At 42.0% G+C, this 20668-nt stretch overlaps 1 protein-coding gene across 1 annotated transcript; it reads right to left on the reverse strand.

Annotated features, from left to right (window-relative positions):
* Positions 1-1443: 1443 nt before the first annotated feature.
* Ctso (cathepsin O) lies at positions 1444-20665 on the reverse strand. The gene is made up of 8 exons (XM_048424563.3): positions 20510-20665; positions 13453-13558; positions 12760-12899; positions 10629-10796; positions 9599-9720; positions 5461-5624; positions 4716-4808; positions 1444-2785 (listed from the first exon to the last, which is right to left on the reverse strand). The coding sequence occupies exons 1-8, from the start codon at positions 20615-20617 to the stop codon at positions 2751-2753; spliced, it is 936 nt and encodes a 311-aa protein (XP_048280520.3). The 5' UTR covers positions 20618-20665; the 3' UTR covers positions 1444-2750.
* Between the last annotated feature and the right edge of the window lie 3 nt (positions 20666-20668).

A 20668-nucleotide genomic window follows, 5' to 3' on the forward strand; every position in this document is an offset into this window, starting at 1 on the left:
TCACAGTAATTTGTACTGGCAGTTTCTCCACTGGGCCCTATTAGCCATTTCTCTGGGTGCTGGGGAGCTACTTTAATGGCAATTCTCAGTGGAATTTCAGTTACTGCCAAGCTTTGATTTCGTTTGCCGTAGGGACCTCGTGAAATCACTTCTAGGACCTGTGGATGACTTACTTCCAGCATGACTCCAAAGTGTTAAGTAACGCACTAACTGGCTCAGCCTTGGGTTCTCTGGGGTTGGAGCACCCATGAGCTGGGGTAGATAGGTCATCCCTCACCTACAGAGGATGGAAAGGTAGAGACGGGCCTCTCTGTTCGTTTGAAACAATTTGCAAGCTATCTGACAGGCATTAGGAGATTCCCAGTGGTTTAAAACTCGAGAGTAAAATGATAACATCATTTTGGAGGTACAAATTTTGGAATGTAGTAAGTGCATTACTGTAGCATTTTTCAAAGCCGTCTGGATTCTGCTCTGGGGATGATAGTGTGGGAGCCACTGAGCTAAAGGTCATTGAGTTTAGTTACTAATAAATGTTGTGAGAATCAATGGAGTTGCTTATAGCAGGCTCTAAAAAGAAAGTAAAAGTAAAAATCCGTAAAGTCAAGAAAAGGGATATATATATATGTATATATATATATATATAAAATATCATATACTATATTATATATATAATCTGTGAAGTCACGGAAAGGAGATATTATATATACATATATATGTACATATATGTCTATATTTGGCAAGAACTACACAAAGATTGTTTGAACTGCGTTTCACCAAAGTCATCATAACTTCATACAAAGACAAAAAGAAAAATGAAAGCTTTTGTGAATACGTTGCCTGTGACTATCTGCTCAAGCTTGATGTGGATCTCTGTACCCGAGGGCAGTTATTCCAGAGAAGAACAGCTTCTTCATGTTAGCAGTAAAACTCCCTTGTCTGCCTTTACTTCGTGGGCATGCTCAGTACATCCCAGCAGCGTGTGTTGTGGAACAATAACCTCATTATCTATGTGCCTTCCGTCTCAGTTGTTATCTGAAGCTGGCGAGGGATAAGTGAATTGTGGAGATGAGAGACAATACAACAGATACCTCCCAGAAAGGATCAGTGGAATGGGGGAGGAAGGAGGTAGACGGAGGAATGGGTTCTAAGGTGGAGTTGACCTGACTGGGTACCTAGAATTCTCTTGACTTTATTGAACAGTTACACATTAGCAGTGCTGCTGACAGAACGACATGGGAAAGGGGAAAGGACCACTGGGTGCTGAACAGCTTTGGGAGGATGGCAAAGGGAGACTTGGACAGAGTGGAGATAAAAGTGTCTTAGGAAAAAAAACCACACTGCATATATGGATTTGGATCCAAAAAAATGTGAATGTAAAGTTTATCAATACTAATAAATATCTATTAGCACTCACAAATAATGATAACTAAAAAAACCCAGACATTTAAGAATAAGTTCTTTTTAATTCAAAGTCAAATATAGGTAGTTTTATTATAAATGTTATCAAAATTCATAATACGTGAGCAGTAACAATCATTTTGAAAATCTACATTTGAAACTGGGTATCACAAAACCACCGAAAACGTTGAAAGTCAGTAATAAGAACTACAGCTGAACTCAATCCCTTTCTGGAGTCCCTGAATAATTAGGCAACTCTGTTCAAAAACATTAAGAACTGTCTGTCTTCTGCTATTTTTCCACAGTCCAGTCTCTGCACATTTTTTTGAGATTGCTTCTCACCGAAACAGGAAAGAGAATAAGGACTTTTGTTCTTGATCCTGGGAGTCTAGTGAAGGACACGAACAAAGAGCAAAGTGAGTGGGACCAGCAAGTGTCGGAAAATGTTTTAAGTAAAAGATTGTGTAGTAAAAATGGAATGCCAAAAATAGGACAGAATTCTGCTGGACTGGAAGGTGAACCATCAGCAACACATGGGAAGCATACGGTAAAGGACAAGAGAGATTGAAAAATGTGGAAAATCCTTTGTTTTCTACTACAAAGAGAAGACGGCAAGAAGAGAAATGTATCGGATCCTTCACAGTGAAGCGCTCTAGAAATTCCGACGAATAGGAAGTAGCATGGGATACTTCCTGTCACCTGATTGCCATGTGTTTCATTCAGCTGGGATGTCTGTCTGAAGGAGGGACTGGCTTAATTCTCCTTTGTGCATAGTTATTCTACTATCTAAGGTAAAGGGTCATTTGCTGAGGTGCCACAATCAAATGTCAACTCCATACGCATGGCCCTCCCTCGAGGAAGGCACTGTGATTGTGACACACACCCTGTGGGGCTGACAGTTCCAGTAGATGAGGTCACTTACAGCTGGTGATTACAGGCCACAAAGGAGAACCAATTCTGATGTTTCTTTGTTCCAACCTGACCAAAGTATTCCATTACACTACACAGCCAGAATGACAAAAAGTCAGCGAAAATCCCAACTACTTCCAGATGGAGGACCTGATGTGACTTGGGATCCCACCAGGCTCTCTGAGTTCCACACTGTTCCAGATTTCTTTGGAGGTCGATGTGCTGTGGGGAGGTGTGATTCCAGAGAGATGGTTGTCCGTCTCTCTGAAAGACTGGGATGATCTACCATTGCGTTAACTGTGCTAGCTGGCCCTTAGAACCTCCTGCAGCCAGTGGCTGAAACTCGACAGTGAATAATGCTGAGAATTAAGCATTACATTCAGTTATACTACAAAGAGCGTCATATTTTAGTTGTCTCAGGATGACTCCAGAACATAACAGGATCACACAAAGACAACAGAGACGGAGTCTGCAATGCCTAAGGCAAAAAGTAAAAAAGAAAAAGGATATTAATAGTAATCAATTTTCTCACGATTTGCTTTGCAAAATTTAATTTTCCCTTAAGTTGAAAATGTCTTAATGTATGATGGTTAGTATCCACTAACCAAATAATTTAATGGGATACTTTGCTGTATAATAGAAAGGCAACATTAAAGGCAAAAAAAAATCAAGCCCCAAAGCACTTGGATAAATACATACAAGATACATAAAGTGCATACAAGATCTGTACTGCCCTGACATGCATTGTATTCCCAAGGAGAAAAAAAATAACTTATAGAATTTATTTTAAATTATTTGAAAACTTGAACTCTTAGATTTGAAGTTTACCACATTTGAACAAAACCTAAGTGTGTTTGGCTTTCTTACTGCTTCAGAATATATAACTTGACACCATAGTAAAAGCATTAACAGCCCATTTGAAAACTAGAGGTCATTTTAATGATACATAATCTGGAAATGTCCTTGGATCATGGAATAGTCTCTGCTTTTTGCCATTGTTTATTGGAATAATGTGGACAGCACTGGGCATACAATGTTCAGGAAATACAGTCAGGGAGGATCTGGAGCCCAGGATAGCCAGGGACCAGGAAGGCCTCTGGAGACTCAGACTGTGAAAGCAGATATAGGGGAGAAAACATCCGGGAGGCTGGAGAAGGCCAAGGAGACTAGCAGAGCCACCGTCAAGGCAATCACGAATCAGTACCTGCTCTCTGTCCATTGGGCTCCCCAGCCCTACATTCATGGCGAGAGCTTTGAACACAGTTAGTTTTGATCAGAAACTAGTCACATCTCACTGCCACGTTCAGGCACTGTGAGTCAGCAGCAGAGGGTCATAAATAGCAGCCTCTGATCTGTGAGTATCAGTGATGCAAATGTAGCCATGTATCTACCGACAGCAGGGGCCTGGGTGGCTGGCTGTGCTCTGCGAGGCCGGTCTTTCCAATATGGAAACCATGTCACCATCTAATGGCATGGGTTAGCTACCGACTTTCATAGACTCTAGACAGCGATCAATAGAAGCAAAACACCAACCCTCAAGTTGGGTTGTAACTCTTTCTCACAAGCTGAAGGGTCTGCGAATTGTGAAGATCTGTGTGTCCCATTGTTGGAACTCACTGGCCATGAGAAAGGAGTGTCTCTATATGCCGTTTAGTGTAATACCAAGCAGACTTAGAACATATGATGGCTTTCTAGACTGAATCTCACACTGCAATTCTGAACATAGCTTTCAGCATCAGCTTAGAACCCTGAGCCAGCCCTTTCTGTTTGTTTTTGTTTGGCTTGCTATACATAAAGGCGTCTGTGCATGTGGTAAGCCATGCAGTTTCTGTAGGTATTTTGTGAGCATTTTGCAGGTGGCAAATTAAGAAAAAACGAGTGTGATGTTGACTCAGATTTTCATCCATTGACACAGAAAAACTGATTCCTAATTGTTCTTCCTTTCACGTGTTCCTTGCCTTTGCAATGTCAGAGATCAAACCCAGGGCCTGGAACATGCTGTATCCACGTTCTCCCACTGACCACATACTCAGACCTCCTGACAGTCTCTAGCAGCAGAGGAATTCACACATTATAAGAAATGAATTTGAAGCAGCAATGTGACTATGGAGAAGTCCAGTCTCCTAAATAGGAAATGTATAATCTGTTTTCTGAAGTAGTTGCCTGTGCGAAATTATTATTTTAGTTCATGTATTAACACACATACATCATGATATTTTGATCTTAAAATGAATCCATGTTTAAAAGTGCATTAGGAAAACTTTATTTTTTAGTTAAAGGAGAAGCAAAAAGATTAATACCACAAAAGGCCACTAAGCCCATTGAAAGCATTCAGGTTTGTTGAGATGATATAATCCAAAAGCCCTTGATATTTAGCCTAGAAGTTTCAGCACAAACTCTTGACTTACCACAGACATTTCCTCCCATTTTCACATGGGCATAGCCTTCTATTCCCCAGGAGTTGCCCCACGAATTTCGCACCATCCAGTATGGAGTGTTTCCTATAAAGGTGAGATGCTAAGACACCCTGATAAAACTTCCATCGATTAGGAACACACACATTTCTGAATTTAAATTTGAGTATGCTATAAATCTAATTGCTGCAAGAAAAATTATCATAGATGTAAAAAAATAATTTACATTTACTTTCTTGACGTTATTTTGTCTGGATGGCTTAGTAAATTTCAGTTGGGCTTACTGACTCGTTCTACACAGTAGAATCTGACTGAGTTCATTTTCTTTGATTCACAGTTAGATAAGACAAGACAAACTCTTTGCCAGGGAATGAGAAGATGAGATATTAGGCACGTATGATAAACTATCATGTATTTCTCTCCTGTCAACAGTTACCCTAAACATTGCAGATGAAGCATTCATTTCACATGAATTTAAAGTTATCATTCATAGATTGGAATGTGGCTCAGTGTCCTAGTGTTGGTCTTGTATATGCAACCCAAAGGATTGAATGCCCAGAAAAACACCGCCCACACACATGGGGTGGTCTAAAGGAAGGAGAGAGATAATCAAAACCTGATGAATCTGTCAAGACAACAGTCAAGAGGCTTCTGAGGCACAGCCGGGCATCTCGGCATCCTCTGGGTAGCTTTAGCTCAGAGCTCCATCTTGGGAGGGATTCGGTGCACTGGGACTTACCCGTTCTATCAAATCCTGTGATGAGAACTGCATGGTTTGCCTCACCACTAGAGCAGTGATGTTGGATAATGCCCCCCAGGTAATCCTGCCAGCTCACTGCATCAACTATCACCACCAAAGGGCCGAAGCTCAGGAGTGCTTTTGCCATTTCATCTTCCTGGTCACTGTGGAAGGAGGATATGCATGGGTAAAGAATTGAACTTTTAAGGTAAAAGTAAAAAAATGATCTTTTAAATGATGCTAAGTTGGGATATGTATGGTAGCAATCACACAGACATACAAAGAGATCTATGGGGCTTGAGGATGTTAGAATCTCAGCCTCTTTCCTTATCTTTTGCTAAGCAAGGTTCCCACTTCCACAGTCCTCTCATGGTCCAGGTTTCTGGTTCCTGATTCTCCAGCCATGTAACACATATTCCAACCAGCACAAAACACAACAGAGAAGCTATGTGTCTCTGTTGAGATTTCCAGGAAATAACACTTTCGTGTGCATGGATCTCATTGGCCGGAACTCAGCCATGTCTCCGACTTTGGCTTATAAACAGATAAAAAGTTTTGTATGTGGTAGGCCAGGCATCCTGATAGAGTGCAGGGTTCCTTTTAATAACTAAGTATAAAGTTTGGATGTTTGTGAATACATTGTCACCTTCAAGAGATGACTATCTGTCAAATAACCACGCCCACTTCTGTGCCGGTGAAAGTTAAACACAGGAATTACAAAGAAGGCTCACTCAAAAAAACACTGGAAGAGATGTGAAAAAATAATCAGAGGAAATATCAAGATGCCCGGAGAACTGGGTGCTGGGTTACCAAGATCACAAAGCAGACCGTTGCTACTTTTTCATTTGTTTACTGCAAAATCTCATGTTACACAACATTTGGCCTCCATCTCTTCTATATGTGTGTGATCAAACATCGTTTACATTGTTCAAAGGCCAACTTGTGGGTGAAAGATACCGAAACCATGGTACTGATGGATCAGGCCGTAAAGATAGTGTGTGGTCGTTTATTGCTACTGCGAGCTACAAAGGATTAAAAGCACCCTGTAGTCTAACGGTGGAATTGATTGCACCCTCATTTTATGCAAGGGGTCATCCAAAATATCAACCTGAGACTTGGGTTGTACGCTTTGAATTTCTGCTCTAATGATTGGTGTACAACAGTTATTAGATACTGGGGGCAGGTATAAAATTTTTTAAAAAGCACCATGGCCAAATATAGGATTTGGAAATCTTCAATTCTGGGTTTAAATCCCAGATGTATATTGTATCATACCATCTAGCATACTCTATAAGACCATACTCTGTACAAAGAGCCATGAAATTACAGAATTTAATAGACTTTTTGTTTTATAGCATGTCTAACAAGAGTTATATAATATGACATATATATTAAATCTAAAATAAATATTATACAGTTGACTCAAACCTTATAATCTTCCTCTGCTTTCTAAGTTACCCAAGAACTAGCTTAGCTCTGCCTGGGTTGTAGTATAGGACACACCCCCTTCATCCTGAAATTCTTTGAATATTTTGTAACTCAAATACACTCTTCATATGTGCACTGATACCATAGTCTCCATTTATTTAAGACAGAAAAATATGCATCCTAAGTCTCTCTCATCAATAATCTAGTTTCAAGGACACCAGGAGGGAAGGTCAGGATTGAGGCAGAGAAGTCTCTGAATGTAAACATTCTACAGTACCAACTATGGAGTCACTGCCATAATTTAGTAACAATCTGCGCCTGAGCAGGATGAGGGAAAGATAGAGAAGGTGCTAGCAAATTAAACACAGGCTAGCTCACAGTTGTGGCCAGCGGATTACTGCTCCATTCGATCTCAGATATCTGATCAACTGACATTGTCACTGTTTCTTTGGAGGAGGAGTGGCTTTCTCCAAGTTAAACACTGTGGCCAGCAGCACCTGTGTCCCCCAATCCCAACCCCAACTGTCCCAAATGAACTACATTGCTGAGAGCTGTTAAGTTTTCAGACCCGGATTCCAGGAGCTTAGGTTTTATTCTACAAATCAACAATTTATAAAATCTACAGCTGCCAAAGAATTCTAAATGTTATTGTCATCAGGGCTTGTTGTTTAAATATTTTCCCTGACGTCAGGTGATATTGTGACTATTATCTTCTCTTCCTGAGAGCTCAATGTGACAGTACATCACGTCCTTTCTCTGCATCCACTGCAGGCCATAATCACTTCCTTCCCTTTTGTTATTTGGTGAGCTATTCGCACATGCCCGTCTGAGTCCTACGAGGCCTGGCTCTGAGGACCAAGAGTCCACAGAAGATGCCTAGTGTGATGGTGTTTTGCTTTGAGCCTAGGTGATATTTGCATTTGACTCCCCTGCCCCTTTGTGATCCTTTTCAGTGTCTGTAAAATGTCTCATGGAGGTTTGAGTGGATCAGTGGGCCTTCCATGACAGGTTTTGAGAACACTGAAGACTAAAGCTCATGATCTCAGAACAGGGGAGGGAGATGAATGGGTTCAGAGTTGGACAGGTACAATCCTTATCCCAGCCTTATGGTCTGTAACCTATTACCTCCAGTCCTAGATGAGCATCTGACGCAAGGAGTGAAACAGACACACCAGCCATCTGGCTCCTAACAGTTGAGACAGATACATAGGAAGACCCTCCAACCCAGCACTGCAGTGCACATTGCCGCTTCCCAGAGTGAGACTCCAGATTCTGTAATGAACTCGGGAAGCAGGGCAGCATGGCCGCCTTTATCTCACCGGCACCCTCGGCTAAAGGGTCTTGTAAGGTGACGGATATCAGTTCTGATGAGGCTCAGAAGTGTGTATCTCACCTCTGACCCACAGCTCCTCAGTCATTGGCCTTGAGTCATAGATTCTGGCTGAACACAAAAGCGCTTTGCCCTGCTGTCTCCTTCTTCTCCTATAGCCTCCGCTTGGAGAAATATTCACGATGCTGTCCTCCTCCCCAGCATGTTATCTCAGCAGTCATTCTTCGGTGAGGCTCCTTCTGGCAGCTCCCTTTAGGACCACATATTTCCCTTTTCCCTAGAGCAGCGGTTCTCAACCTTCCCAATGCTAAGACCCTTTGATACAGCTCCTCAGGTTATGATGACCGCCAACCAGGGCACTTTTTCTGGTCTGTATTTTCAGACACGTTCATTTGCATGCTCTTCTCTGGCCACTGGATGTCATCATGCAAGTTTTCATAATGCATGAATATTTATTGTTATTAAAATTCAATCCAGTGCAAATTAAAATTACAGTCTGTCCCTTCTGCCAGTGCTTAAAAATTATTACAGTGATGAATCATCATATAAATATATGATATGCAAATTTATGATATGTAGCTTTTGTGAATGGGTCATATGACCCCAAAAGGGTCATGACCCACAGGTTGAGAACCATTGCCCCAAAGGCTTCCTCTTCCTACTCTTTTATTTAAAAGTTCTTATACCACACATCACATGTTTCTATTTATGTGTCTGTCTCAATCATCAAAGAAGAGTCAACAAGGATGGCATTTGTCTATGTTGTTCATTGCCCAGTACTCAACCATAAACCCTGGCCATTAGTTATCCAAATGAATGAATAAATCAATTCAGGATCTTTTTGAGGTTCGATTCTGGCAGTTTAAGTTTACTGTGAAATGTTTTTCTTTTAAATGCATGCTACATAATTTATCTTCAACACAGTCTTAGTTCTGAGTTCTAATGTCAAAAGCTCAGGTTTTTCCAATAGCTGCTTACTTGAGAACTGCATGGAATACTGTGTTCAAAAAGGCTTCTTGTTATGTATCTTATGAGCCATGCCATGTGAGGTTAGACAGACCCAATTATTATGGCAGAATAAGCTCACACATCTTAGCATCACAAACTTCTGAGTAGTGGCAGTCATGTTATATCTTTAGACTGAAGTGAAAGATTCATTCAGATTTCTTATTTTCAGTGTGATGATGCATAAAAGAATCTTCAGATTCTTTTAAAGTGATGTCTGGGACACCCCATGGTGATTATCAATTGGACTTCTTAGCAGGAAGTTAGTTCTGAGCCAACAGTGTGCAAGGGTGAATGTGCCTTCAACCAAGTCATCAATTCTGAAAGCAGCACAGATGGTGAAGAACATGAAGACACACAAAGCAAGGCATTTACCTGAAGTCATATGCAGAAAAACCTTTGATTGAGACTCCAGCTTGTGATTGGGGAAAATAGCGACACAGGCCATTTTCTGCCTTGAAAGGGTATTCTGAATCTTCCACCAGCTTCACCTGTGTCTGGAGAAAACAGTCACCAAATGTTCACTTCCAGTTCTTTTAAAGGTTAAGCAGAGCTTACTTCCATGGCCAGACAGTGGCCAAATGTTCTTGCTACGGCATGTCGTGATGTGCTGCATGCCTTACGGATGCCCGTACAGACAAATGTGCTAGGTTTATTCAAAGAGAGGAGACACAAGCACTGTTATCTATAATGTGTCTAGAGCAGTCGCGGGTGTGTGGTGGTTGCCTGTAACGTGAATGTCTAACGGGAGGGCACTTGGATTTGGACAACACTGATTTGGTGACTTTTACAGTGATCACTCATTTCTTACTTCATGTCACTGATACATGTGTAAGCATGTCAGGGGGAAATTATAGAAACCCTGAAGTGGGAGGTCAAGGGCCTAGCATCCAGTTTTGTCCAGCGACATGATTACCACTTACAGTACTCATTTCTTCATCTATGAAGAGTTATTAATCCAGCTGACCCATGGTGTCTCACCTAACACTGCCATTCAGGACGCCTATGAGAACCAGTGACTCTGTGCTCTGATCCTTCTGATACATCATGTGACAGGTCTTCACATGAAAATTGGCTACTAAGAAAATTATGGAATCTTTATAATATCCTTTTGAAAATGTGTTTAAGATGTCTTTTACCTTGATATATTGATGGCTAATATGTCTGGAAGCCATGACTGCTACTATCCTCAGGATCTGTAATGTAACTCACTGGAGCTCTGGTCTAACATACGACTGACCCTGGTTTGAGTCCCTGCAATGCATCTTTTCCTTGATTAAGTCAGTCAACCTTTGTCTGCTTAGATTTCTGATCACTGAACCTTGCTTAATGGAGGAGAGTGATTGGATTCTGTGTACAGAGAGCATAAGAGGAAATCAGAGATTCAGAGAGCTGAGATGGTTACCACATTCAGCCAGCTCAGGGCACTGAGCGGGGAGCCACCGCCGCAGCCATAGTTGTTAAAGGAACAGTCGATGACCTGCTGTACACTGAGGTCGTCCTGAGGTTTCCCCTGGATCGCACGAGCCGACTCTATTGCACCCACCACGCTGAAGGCCCAGCAGCCTCCACACTGCCCAAAAGACAGGGGTAGCAAATATTAACACAGTGTCCACATCAAACTTTTCAGTGTCTCTAGATGCAGCAAGATAAAAAATAACAAGCGAAGTTTCCAGAAAGCAGAAACCTATATAATAAGCATTCAGTCGAAATGAGACTAAAATTCTCTTTTGAGCACTGACATCTACTTATTGATGAAAACTAAATCAGTAATGTCACTATTACCAAGTAAGGCAGCAGGCTAATGAATTAGGAGAGGCCAAGGAAACACGTAGAGGCACTACAGTCAGTCAGTAACTTAGGCTTAGGAACTACTGTGTCTCAGAAAAGAATAAATGAGCTGTCTCTAATGAAAGGAGGAAACCCAAAGGATGGAATAAGCATCACATAAAAGTTTGCACAATCCATAGAAAAGGCAGGAAAGGGAGGAAGGGGGGAGGAGGAATTGAAAACCTGGCTTCATCATAAGACCATGTACTGCAGAAGCAGGGCCGTGAAGTCTTTAATGTCCTTGGGGGTGATGCTCTAAGCAACGTCGTGGTTTTAAGTGGTCTTATTTAGCCCTCTAACCTCGGCGCCCATGGCCTAGGAAAATGGTCCTCAGTTGAAGATGGACTGATCTCCAAACGTGAGTATGACTGGGGACATCACACCCACAGCCTGCACGAGTCACGCCACTGAGGCAGCTCCTACAAAAACCCACCACTGCCGAGTACGTAAATTCTTTCTGGGAAGGACAGGATTCATGCGACACCCACTTCTTACTACCACAAGTGCAATGACTAACTAAATGGCATGGTAGTAGACTTTAATAAACAATCATAAACACTGAACCTGAGAACTAGGAAAAAGCATCCTAACTAAAATGGAGACTACCACACGGGGCTGTGCAGAACACTTCACCTCCTCTCCATGGGGAGAGGGAAGGATATATTGGTGTTTCTAGTGCAGACACCCTGTAAGTGCCTTCCTGTGGCTGTAGAGTTTCAACTCTTTCTCTTTCTGGCTACATTGCCTGTGCTGATGATGGGATGCACAGTAGTAGGAGAAATGGAAAAAAAAATTTAAAAAAGGAAGCACACACTGTAAACTTCTGCAGACTAGGTGACCTGCAATGCATTCCAAGTCACACCCATCCCACAGAATGCTACTGCTTTCCTTTGCCTGGAGACACTCTCCACCCACGACTTCACAGTACTCCACAAACTTGCCTCTCAGCACCCATCTCTGGAGGCATACTGTGGATCTTCTTCATGCTCAACTGCTGGATCTATTGCTGTACTTACTTATTGATTGATTCTTCAACAATAAAAAAAAAAAAAGTGTCACCTTGTTTGTGAATTTTCTATGTGTTTGTAAAAGCTTCACAAAGCTTCCCCACACTATGACCTAAGCTTTGTCTCCGTACCCATTCTCCCTTTCTTGTCAATCAGACTTTGGGCGGAGCGGATCTGTAACAAGTGTGTGTAGCCTTGAAGCTACACTGACCGGACTCCTACGGTCACCAGTTGGGTGGTATGTGGCCTTAGAGAGAGTGAGCACACACACCTGGTTATCTGAGGGAGCTCACACGATGAAGTGAAGGTTAAAGATCCAGACACCGTGTGGGCGGCCTCATTTCACTTTACTATGTACTTTACCTTTGAATCACTTAACACAGCCAGTAATTGTGTTGACTTTCCACCTGTGAGTCCACAGGATTCCTGGTTTGCGCAGTATGGTTACTGGGGTGTATTCCTGAGGGAGTGTGCTGAGGGGCAATGGTCACAGATGAGTGAGTACACCCAAGCAGGTTGAAAAGTCAGGGCTGGATAACTACCCCTCGTCCTTCAAGGAGCTTTCTCTCCCATGGTGGATAACTGGGGTATGAATTTACCTAGAAAACCTCCTGGGTTTCTTGGCAAGTTTGACTAAGCTTGACCTTGAGGAGCTTTCTAATGCTCAGACAGCAAAGAGCAAACGGACATAAAGCTTACCATCTTCTGGTTTCTCACTTGGTTTACAACATGCTTGTCCCTCCAGTCAAATCTCAGTGGCAAAGACACATTGGGGACGGGCGTCTGCCCTGCTGCTGGGTATCTGGGAGACCAGGTAGCTTTGCTGCCTAAATACAGAGCTGGTGACAAAGAAGAAGAGACAATGGAGAAGAAAGACATTACACGAAGGGCTTTCCTGGAGCTACCTAGCCAAGCTGTCGCTTGGAAGTCTTCCTCTGTGCTTTCCTGTAACATGAAATGCATCCTACTGAAAGTCGTAAATGTAAATCCCTACAGTGGGACTGGAGGAGATGCGGGATGCTCGCTTGGTAGAATTAGGGCAGCGATGGAAAATATGCACATAACTGGCATTACTTCTTTTATCACTACCCACAAAACCATGAATATTCTGAACGAATATTGGTGTGAGAAAACTACCAATGTGAGGAGACAATTGTTGCTTGCAGCTGCGTGGATGTGCTGCATGCAAGCATATTTAGTTCTTAAACCATGGTTAGTAGAGAAGAGTCTTTGTTCACTTCCCTTATGCTTAGTATATGGTACCCACTTGGAAGTTGGCATTTAAAAATTGTTAACTATCACACAATTTACAAGGCTTTCAATGATATCATTCCTTCATTAGACAAAGAAGTTAGAATCGGGAAATTAACCAGTAGTACTTTCAGACCTTACCTTTGAACTCTTCAGGAAATAAATAAGAAAACTGATTTATTCCATAGAAGGCAGTGGAGTTTTCATGAGAGAAAGAGTTCAAGTATCGATGTCTATTTAGACTTTCCTGAAAGCATAAAAACAAACATTTTATGTCTACTGCTTCAGCTCTCCAAAGCCATAAATGTGTAACTAACTTGGAGGTATTGTGGGTACAAAAGTCAAACTTGATTTTCATGCTAGGGAAAGTATGCCTTATGTGTCTGTAACTCTTGCCCCCACATATTCTGGGGGAATCACACACATGTTTTTTAAAGTATTGACAAGCACTAGACACTGGTGACACACTGTAATTAAATAATTATGAATATGAAATGTGTCTTCCACATATTTGTTCTCTGTGCAGTGTAAGAAAGCTTGGAAAAGGACCAAGCTGATGGGGGGGGGGGGGCGAGTCCATATCTCTTAAGGCTGCATTCAGGGTCATTTCATCTGGAACAAAATGGCTTTAGAAAAGATGTGGTTCTGGGGTCTCCCCGGAAGATGATCAGGCTTTCCTATGTAGATGGAAGAGAAGGAAAACTATAACTCTGCATTTCATCATCATCAATCTTACGTTTGCCTTTTCTATGAAGACGCTTATGTACCCCAACACCCGTTACTCTTGCAGGTTACATGGAAATTCAGAGGACCACTGTTCCCCATGTTAGTGTGTGCACATGCTGACTTAAGGACTTGAGTGTTTCTGTGTAGACTATCAATAAGCAAACCAGGGCACATTTATCAGTCTGATGTATTACACTATGTCACCCACACTGAAGACACGCTTGGAACACAATAGCTCTGCACCAACCATCTGCCCTTTAATAATGACACATGTGAAATTCCCATATGACCTCCTCCTAATACCCTTCATCAATTTGTTTTAGCAAGGCCGTGGCTGAGACGCATCACGGTCTGGCTTCATTCTTTCTTACTGAACAAGACTAGAAGAACTGCTACCCAAAGAATTTGAAAAGTTTGAGTTTCAGGTACTTAACTGCTGGCGAAGTGAGGCTTTGAACGCAATACGCTCATGCATTGAAAGATGAACAAAATGTATAAGGTAGTATTCGCATGACACAAATGACAACATGAACCACTGAACAGCAACTGCACAGGAATCTACAGGAACCGGTCATAAGATGATCATTTTGTGAAGCCGGAGAAGACAGGATAGGAATGGAGAATGTGGGCTGCGTGTTGCATGTGGCAGTCATGGGAACATGCATGACAGGAAGTTTATCTGCTGGTGACTGCACAGTCAGGAACCCACAGCAGGGAGCTGCAGTTGCCATGGTGACCAACAGCCGACTCCTGAGTTCCAAGGTTGGCTATAAGGGCAAGATAGGAAGAACTCCCTGACAGATAATTCTTAAATAATAGCCACCTGGTGATTTTAAAAGCCTTCAGACATCCCTTGATTTGAACAGAAATAACCAAAACAAACCAGGACTTATCTCACAAGCTCCTAGCTCACTGAGGTCGAACAGCTGATCCCGGCACTATCCCCTTTCTCTCACAGCTATGGCCTATGGTGAGGGTAGAAGGTGAAAATAAGACATAAATTACCAATACCAGGAATGAAAAGATGCTAACTACAAGGCTCTTGGCATTTTAATTATTTTTTGACAACTTTATGTTAATAAGTTTGATAATTTGCGTGAATTGGACAAGAGCCACTTGAGACACAGATTACTGAACATGGAAGAAAAAGAAAGCTTCAATCGTCTATCAATTCACGGCTTTAAGATTGTAATTGAAAATTGACCCAGGAGGAAAACCGTGGTTCGACATGGCTTCAGTAGTGAGTTTCCTACACCTAAGAAAGAAATAACAAGAATTTTATAAAAAAAAAAAAAAAAAAAAAAAACAAGGAGGAAGAATACATCTCAACTTAAATAAGAACCTGTTGCAAAGAATCTAAACCAGACAAGACCATCTGAAGGAAACAGGACTATGTGTGAGTCACTACCCGGGAAATGAATGTAAAATCACCAGTGAAATATTATCACATCAGCCACCGCAGTGTTTCAGACAAACGGTACATCGTGATCGAGGGGAACAGATACAGAAATGGTGCACTGATTAGCGCAGGACAGCATATCAACATGATAAATCATTTTAATGGAACAAGGGAGGGAAAGGAGACAAAATGACACCATGTTCTTCCCTAAGAAGATATGTGCTGTCTCAATTCAATAGCATGCTTGTGGTTTGGAGAGCTAAGTCTATCTGGCTGCCAAGTAGTTATAGTAACAGTAACGAAAGAGAACAATATAAGACCGATCCATTTCATGGATCTAATTGTAAATGTAGAGAAGGGAGCCTACAGATCTCCTCTAAGATATGGATCTCCTGCTGCAGGGCTCCTATGAACTTTCACTTTGCCCAGACGGACACGCGTTGCAGATTTCCACATCAGTCTTGTTGTCAGTTCGGCAGTTACTCCTGCCCTTCACAGCTCTCCACAGCCATGCCGGGGACAGTCTACTTATCACTGCTGATGTCCTGCCAAGAACACAATGTTCCATGTTGCTTCCTCCCTACCACTAATCTCAACACCATCCTTAAATTCTAGAACATTGAAAATACCTCCCTACCAACTTCTGGAGAATCATAGTCCTCTAACATCCCTGTGTACATAAACATATACACCCTTGATTTTCAAATGCACTGGAATAAACATCGTAGCACTGAAACGCAATCTAAAGGTAGATATTCAACCTCTCTGTTCCCAACTTTCTTCACTGACAAATTTGGTCACACTACCAGAATATAAGGACTAATTAAATATGAATTGTGGGTACTATGTATATTTTGACCACTGGCAGAATGAGTGTTCAGCTAAACATACCCTTAGAAGCAGAATATTTTGATTACAGAAAACATCATTCAAAGATCATGCTTTCCCCTTACTCGAGTTAAAATGCAGCAAGTATTTCTCATGGTACTACAAATAAAGACTAGTTATTGCAAACAATCTGATGTTGTATTCAAACTAAAACAATGCCAATGTTCTATCTCAGAGCACTTAATCCTCTAGAACTCAATCCTAGCTTACCTAACAGGAGGCCCACATTGTTAAAAAAAATCTATCTCATTTCTAGAAGTATCTGTTATTTACAGTCATTCTCCTGATGGCCTTGAATTGTGACTGTTGAAGCAAATTTTCTCTAGCTCAGCAGCTGAGTCCGCATAGGTCTTGTCTCATCACATCTGAAGCCTGCGTCTTCAGACAGACAGCAGGTGAAAGGCCAGTTACACAAATTCTAACATAAAGCAACATAAGATATAATGGTGCACAGGTACACAGTAACCACCTCTAAACCTACACACAATGCTAAAATAAAAGATCTAAGCCAGGCTTCTCGACCTGTGGGTTGCAACCCCTTTGCAAGTCAGATGACTCTTTCACAGGGGTCACATTTCAGATATCCTACATATCAGATATTTACATTATGATTCATAACATTAGCAAAATGATAGTTATGAGGTAGCAATGAAATAATTTTATAGTTGGGTGTCACCACAGCATGAGAAACTGTATTAAAGAGAGGAAGCATTTGGACAGTTGAGAACCACTATTTTAAGTTTTTTTTTTACAACATATTGGCATTTTCATAGATTCTGGGGTCTTACACATATGCAGCACACAGTCTACCACTGAGCTGCACCCTAACTCTTAGATTTGAATCACAACTGGATTTCAGAGGGAGGCCAGGAAGAGGAAATCAGACAGACCTTATAAAAGAAAAATTAGAGTTGATAAATAAGTAGAGCCTTCGAACAGCTAAAATAAAATAAGTAGTTACCAACTTTATGTTTTCCTTTGAACTGTGTTTAATGGATTGATGCACAGTGAGATATCAGATTACTTAATGGAAGAGAATTTAAGGCTAAATAAGGGATACTTCTAGTTATTTTAAAAATAGGAGAAAACTTGCCCGTTGGATACCGGCAGGTACCACACATCTTCAAACCTCTCTAATTAACACCACATCTTAAGATGCAGTCTCTGGAAAACCCTATCTTTTGACCCTTTTAGTGCTTTCTGACAGCCAAGCTTCTACACCTTTTACTTGCTTAACCTTGTTTCTGTGTGCAGGCATGCATAAACATTTAGACTTGTATATGTATATAGGCATGCTTACACCTGTATATACATGCCAACATTCATGTGTGCATTCATATGTGTTTTAGGATACATGCATAGGTATGCAACATTCATATATGCTTCTAGGGACTCACTAAAACAAAAATGTAATTGTGTGATATTCCTATGCAATCCCTTCCATATTATAATTTGCAACTTTACTGGTCCAGCTAAGTTGATGGACATGCTTCCAAGCCCATATCAGAAGGGAAAGACAATGTTTACTGCACATCAGAAGCAGAGAGGGTTGAACCTGGTCGTGATAAAAGATAAGTCTGCAGGTGAGAGCTCTGAACTGTGTCATCTGCAGAATTAGGCTGATGTTCTAAAGTTCTCCAGAAACCAGCATTTTTCTGAGGAACCAGAAAGCCTCTCATTCCATATAAGGCATCTTGACTATCCAAGCCTTTCCAACTGTGGGAAACAACGTGGCAGAAGCTCATTTCGTTTATAGGTACAGTGCCTTTCAAAAATATCTAAGACTAGCATCCCATGGGGTATTGTGAAGGTCCTCAATAAGCCCCGAAGAGGAGAATGGTCAGGGAAATTTTTCTTGCTTGTTAGTAATAAGAACAAATAAAATACACAAATTTTTCCTTTTCATGTGCTCAGTAGTATCTAGAGAAGGAAGAAAATACCGAGGGCCAATTTGTTGGGCTTCCTGTTCTCTGAGAAGAATGTTCACAGCTACCAAGCACACTAAACACAGCAGAGAGAAGGAAGGGTTAGTTAACTGAAGCACCGGTCTGCGCTCTGCCTATGAACTACTAGTTCTGCATGGAGTACTTGCTTACTTCATCGTCTCTTCTCAGATTAATTAACAGAGGCATAAATGGGTATACTATTATCCTAAGGTCACACACCCAGCACATGATGTATGGCTAGATGCACATAGACTTTGTGGGGCTTTCTGTTAATTTTATCAGCAGAGAAGTCCGTGGAACCTGGATGTCTTTCCCCCGTTGCTATCTAGGCTTTCTTTCATTCGTTCTGCTTTTATTTCCCTACCGATACAAGCAAAGATATTCCCTTGGGGTGATGCTCATGCTTACAGCAATGCCCCTCATCTTTGTTTATTTCAGATTCAGAGATGGGTTTTCATTACATACCACAAGGCTGGTCTTGAACTCCATGGCTCCAGTGACCCTCCTGCCTCAGCCTGTCAAGTAACCCGGGCTATGTGAGCTCATCCCATGGCCCACTTTGCAAGGGCATTTTATTCTAGTACTTTCTGAGCTAATTATTTATTGATCAGTCCTCACTGCAAGATCCTAAAGCACGGTGTGCAACAAGTTGCTTCCACACATGGGTGTAAAATGCTCTCCCTGGAAATGCCTAAGGTTTTAGCAGGTCCAGAAATCTAAGCAGGAACAAATATACATAGACTAGACTCAGCATGGGATCATTGCTGGGAATTTCTCTCAAGACATGGGAATTGCAAGCCTTAGACCCAGGATTCCCGGCTGAGAATTAAGTTATCGCTTATTACCATGGGGACTGTTTGCATGGCTTTTATTAATTGAGAGAATCTATTTTCTAATGGATAGGACTTCCTGTACTGTTTTTAGAAGTGAATTACAGTGCCCCCACATGTAATATGCTTTTGATTTTCTGATAGAGTACATTGCATGAACTTGTCTCAAACATCCTAATTACTGTAACTGCTGGCGTCCACTGTCATGCCCAGCTTACATATTATTGTGAAATATGTCATTGTAATATAGCTCCTTAGCATCCTTCACATATATTATTTTCCACAGTTCATAACACAGAACAAACGACCCATAAACTGTTGAACAAGTAGACGGTCAGAGGGACAAAGGAGCAAACATATTTTTATCTTAGTTTTTTAGATTTTGCTACGTTTCCATTTAGACACTGTGTGCTTCAAGCTAAAAACCATCAGAAAATATCTGGGGAATCGTATCACATAGCCTCAAGTCACCTCTTTTTAGCTTTCAAAAAGTCAAGGATGAGGTATATTTGGAGGAGATAATTCAGGTGGACCTGTGGGTCACCCATCAGGAGGAAAGAGTGCACCGTTTGGATTGAGTAAAACACAAGAAATAACTGCCGCCAAAGAAGGCCTGACTGTCTACTGCTAGAGTTTTCTAAGCAAAGAGGACAGCAGAGGAGGGCGGAGCTATGGGGTCCCACAGAAATCTCAGAGAACAAGAAGCTAGCTGGAGGAGAAACACTAGATACGCCTTCAGGGAGCGACTTTACAGAACTCACACAGATTCTTGATTTAGAACAAGGGAGTTTTCTTTTCTAATAAAACCGTGATGGCATCTTTTCCGATTTAAAAAGCTGTCAGTTAGCATCAGCTAAAGGAATGTAGGGCAACTGTGAGTTTGAATTTCAGTCAGGGTCCCTCGTGATCGAGGAAAATATATCTATGGTCAGCTGATCGGTCCATCTCCGAATTTTAAGCCCGGATGAAAGGCACTGAAATGTTTCCTTCTGTTCTACGTCAGTCTCCACCAAGTCAGAAAAGGACTTTTTAGTAACATGGTACAGAGTCCACCGGACAGGGAAATCTTTAACCCTGGAGATCAATGAGCCTGGGACTGGTTTTTTGAACTTCCAGTAACTGGAGGAGGGAGCTCGCGCCCCCTGCAGGCGACTTTGTAAGCGATAAGCTCGTTGTGGGAAAGGAGAAATGGAAAGGCTTTGAGATTCAAAAGCAGAGGGTGCATCTTCCCATTAGCTTTGCTTCGGACACATATTTTGGTGCTTTGGGGAGCATCAAATATATCCCTGTCCTGGGAAATCAAGGCTTTAGGCAGCAGCGAGTGCTGCTGGGGAAAGGTGCGCCTGGAGCGTGGGTCCCTCCCGAGGAGCCCTGGGGCAGGGGACAGGTAGAGGAGGGGAGCTTGGTACCCGCAATGCGGCCGCCTCCCGCTGGTGGCTCCGCGGCCAGGTCCGGGCGACCCCGTGGCCCAGACAGCAGCAGCACAGCAGCAAGAGGCTCGCCCACCGTGGCTTCATCCCGGTTCCCGCGGTCCTACGAGCACAGCCCGCTTTCTCTTTCGGTTCCTC

Source organism: Myodes glareolus, chromosome 20 (assembly GCF_982192425.1).
Source record: "Myodes glareolus chromosome 20, mMyoGla1.1, whole genome shotgun sequence".
Taxonomy (NCBI): domain Eukaryota; kingdom Metazoa; phylum Chordata; class Mammalia; order Rodentia; family Cricetidae; genus Myodes; species Myodes glareolus.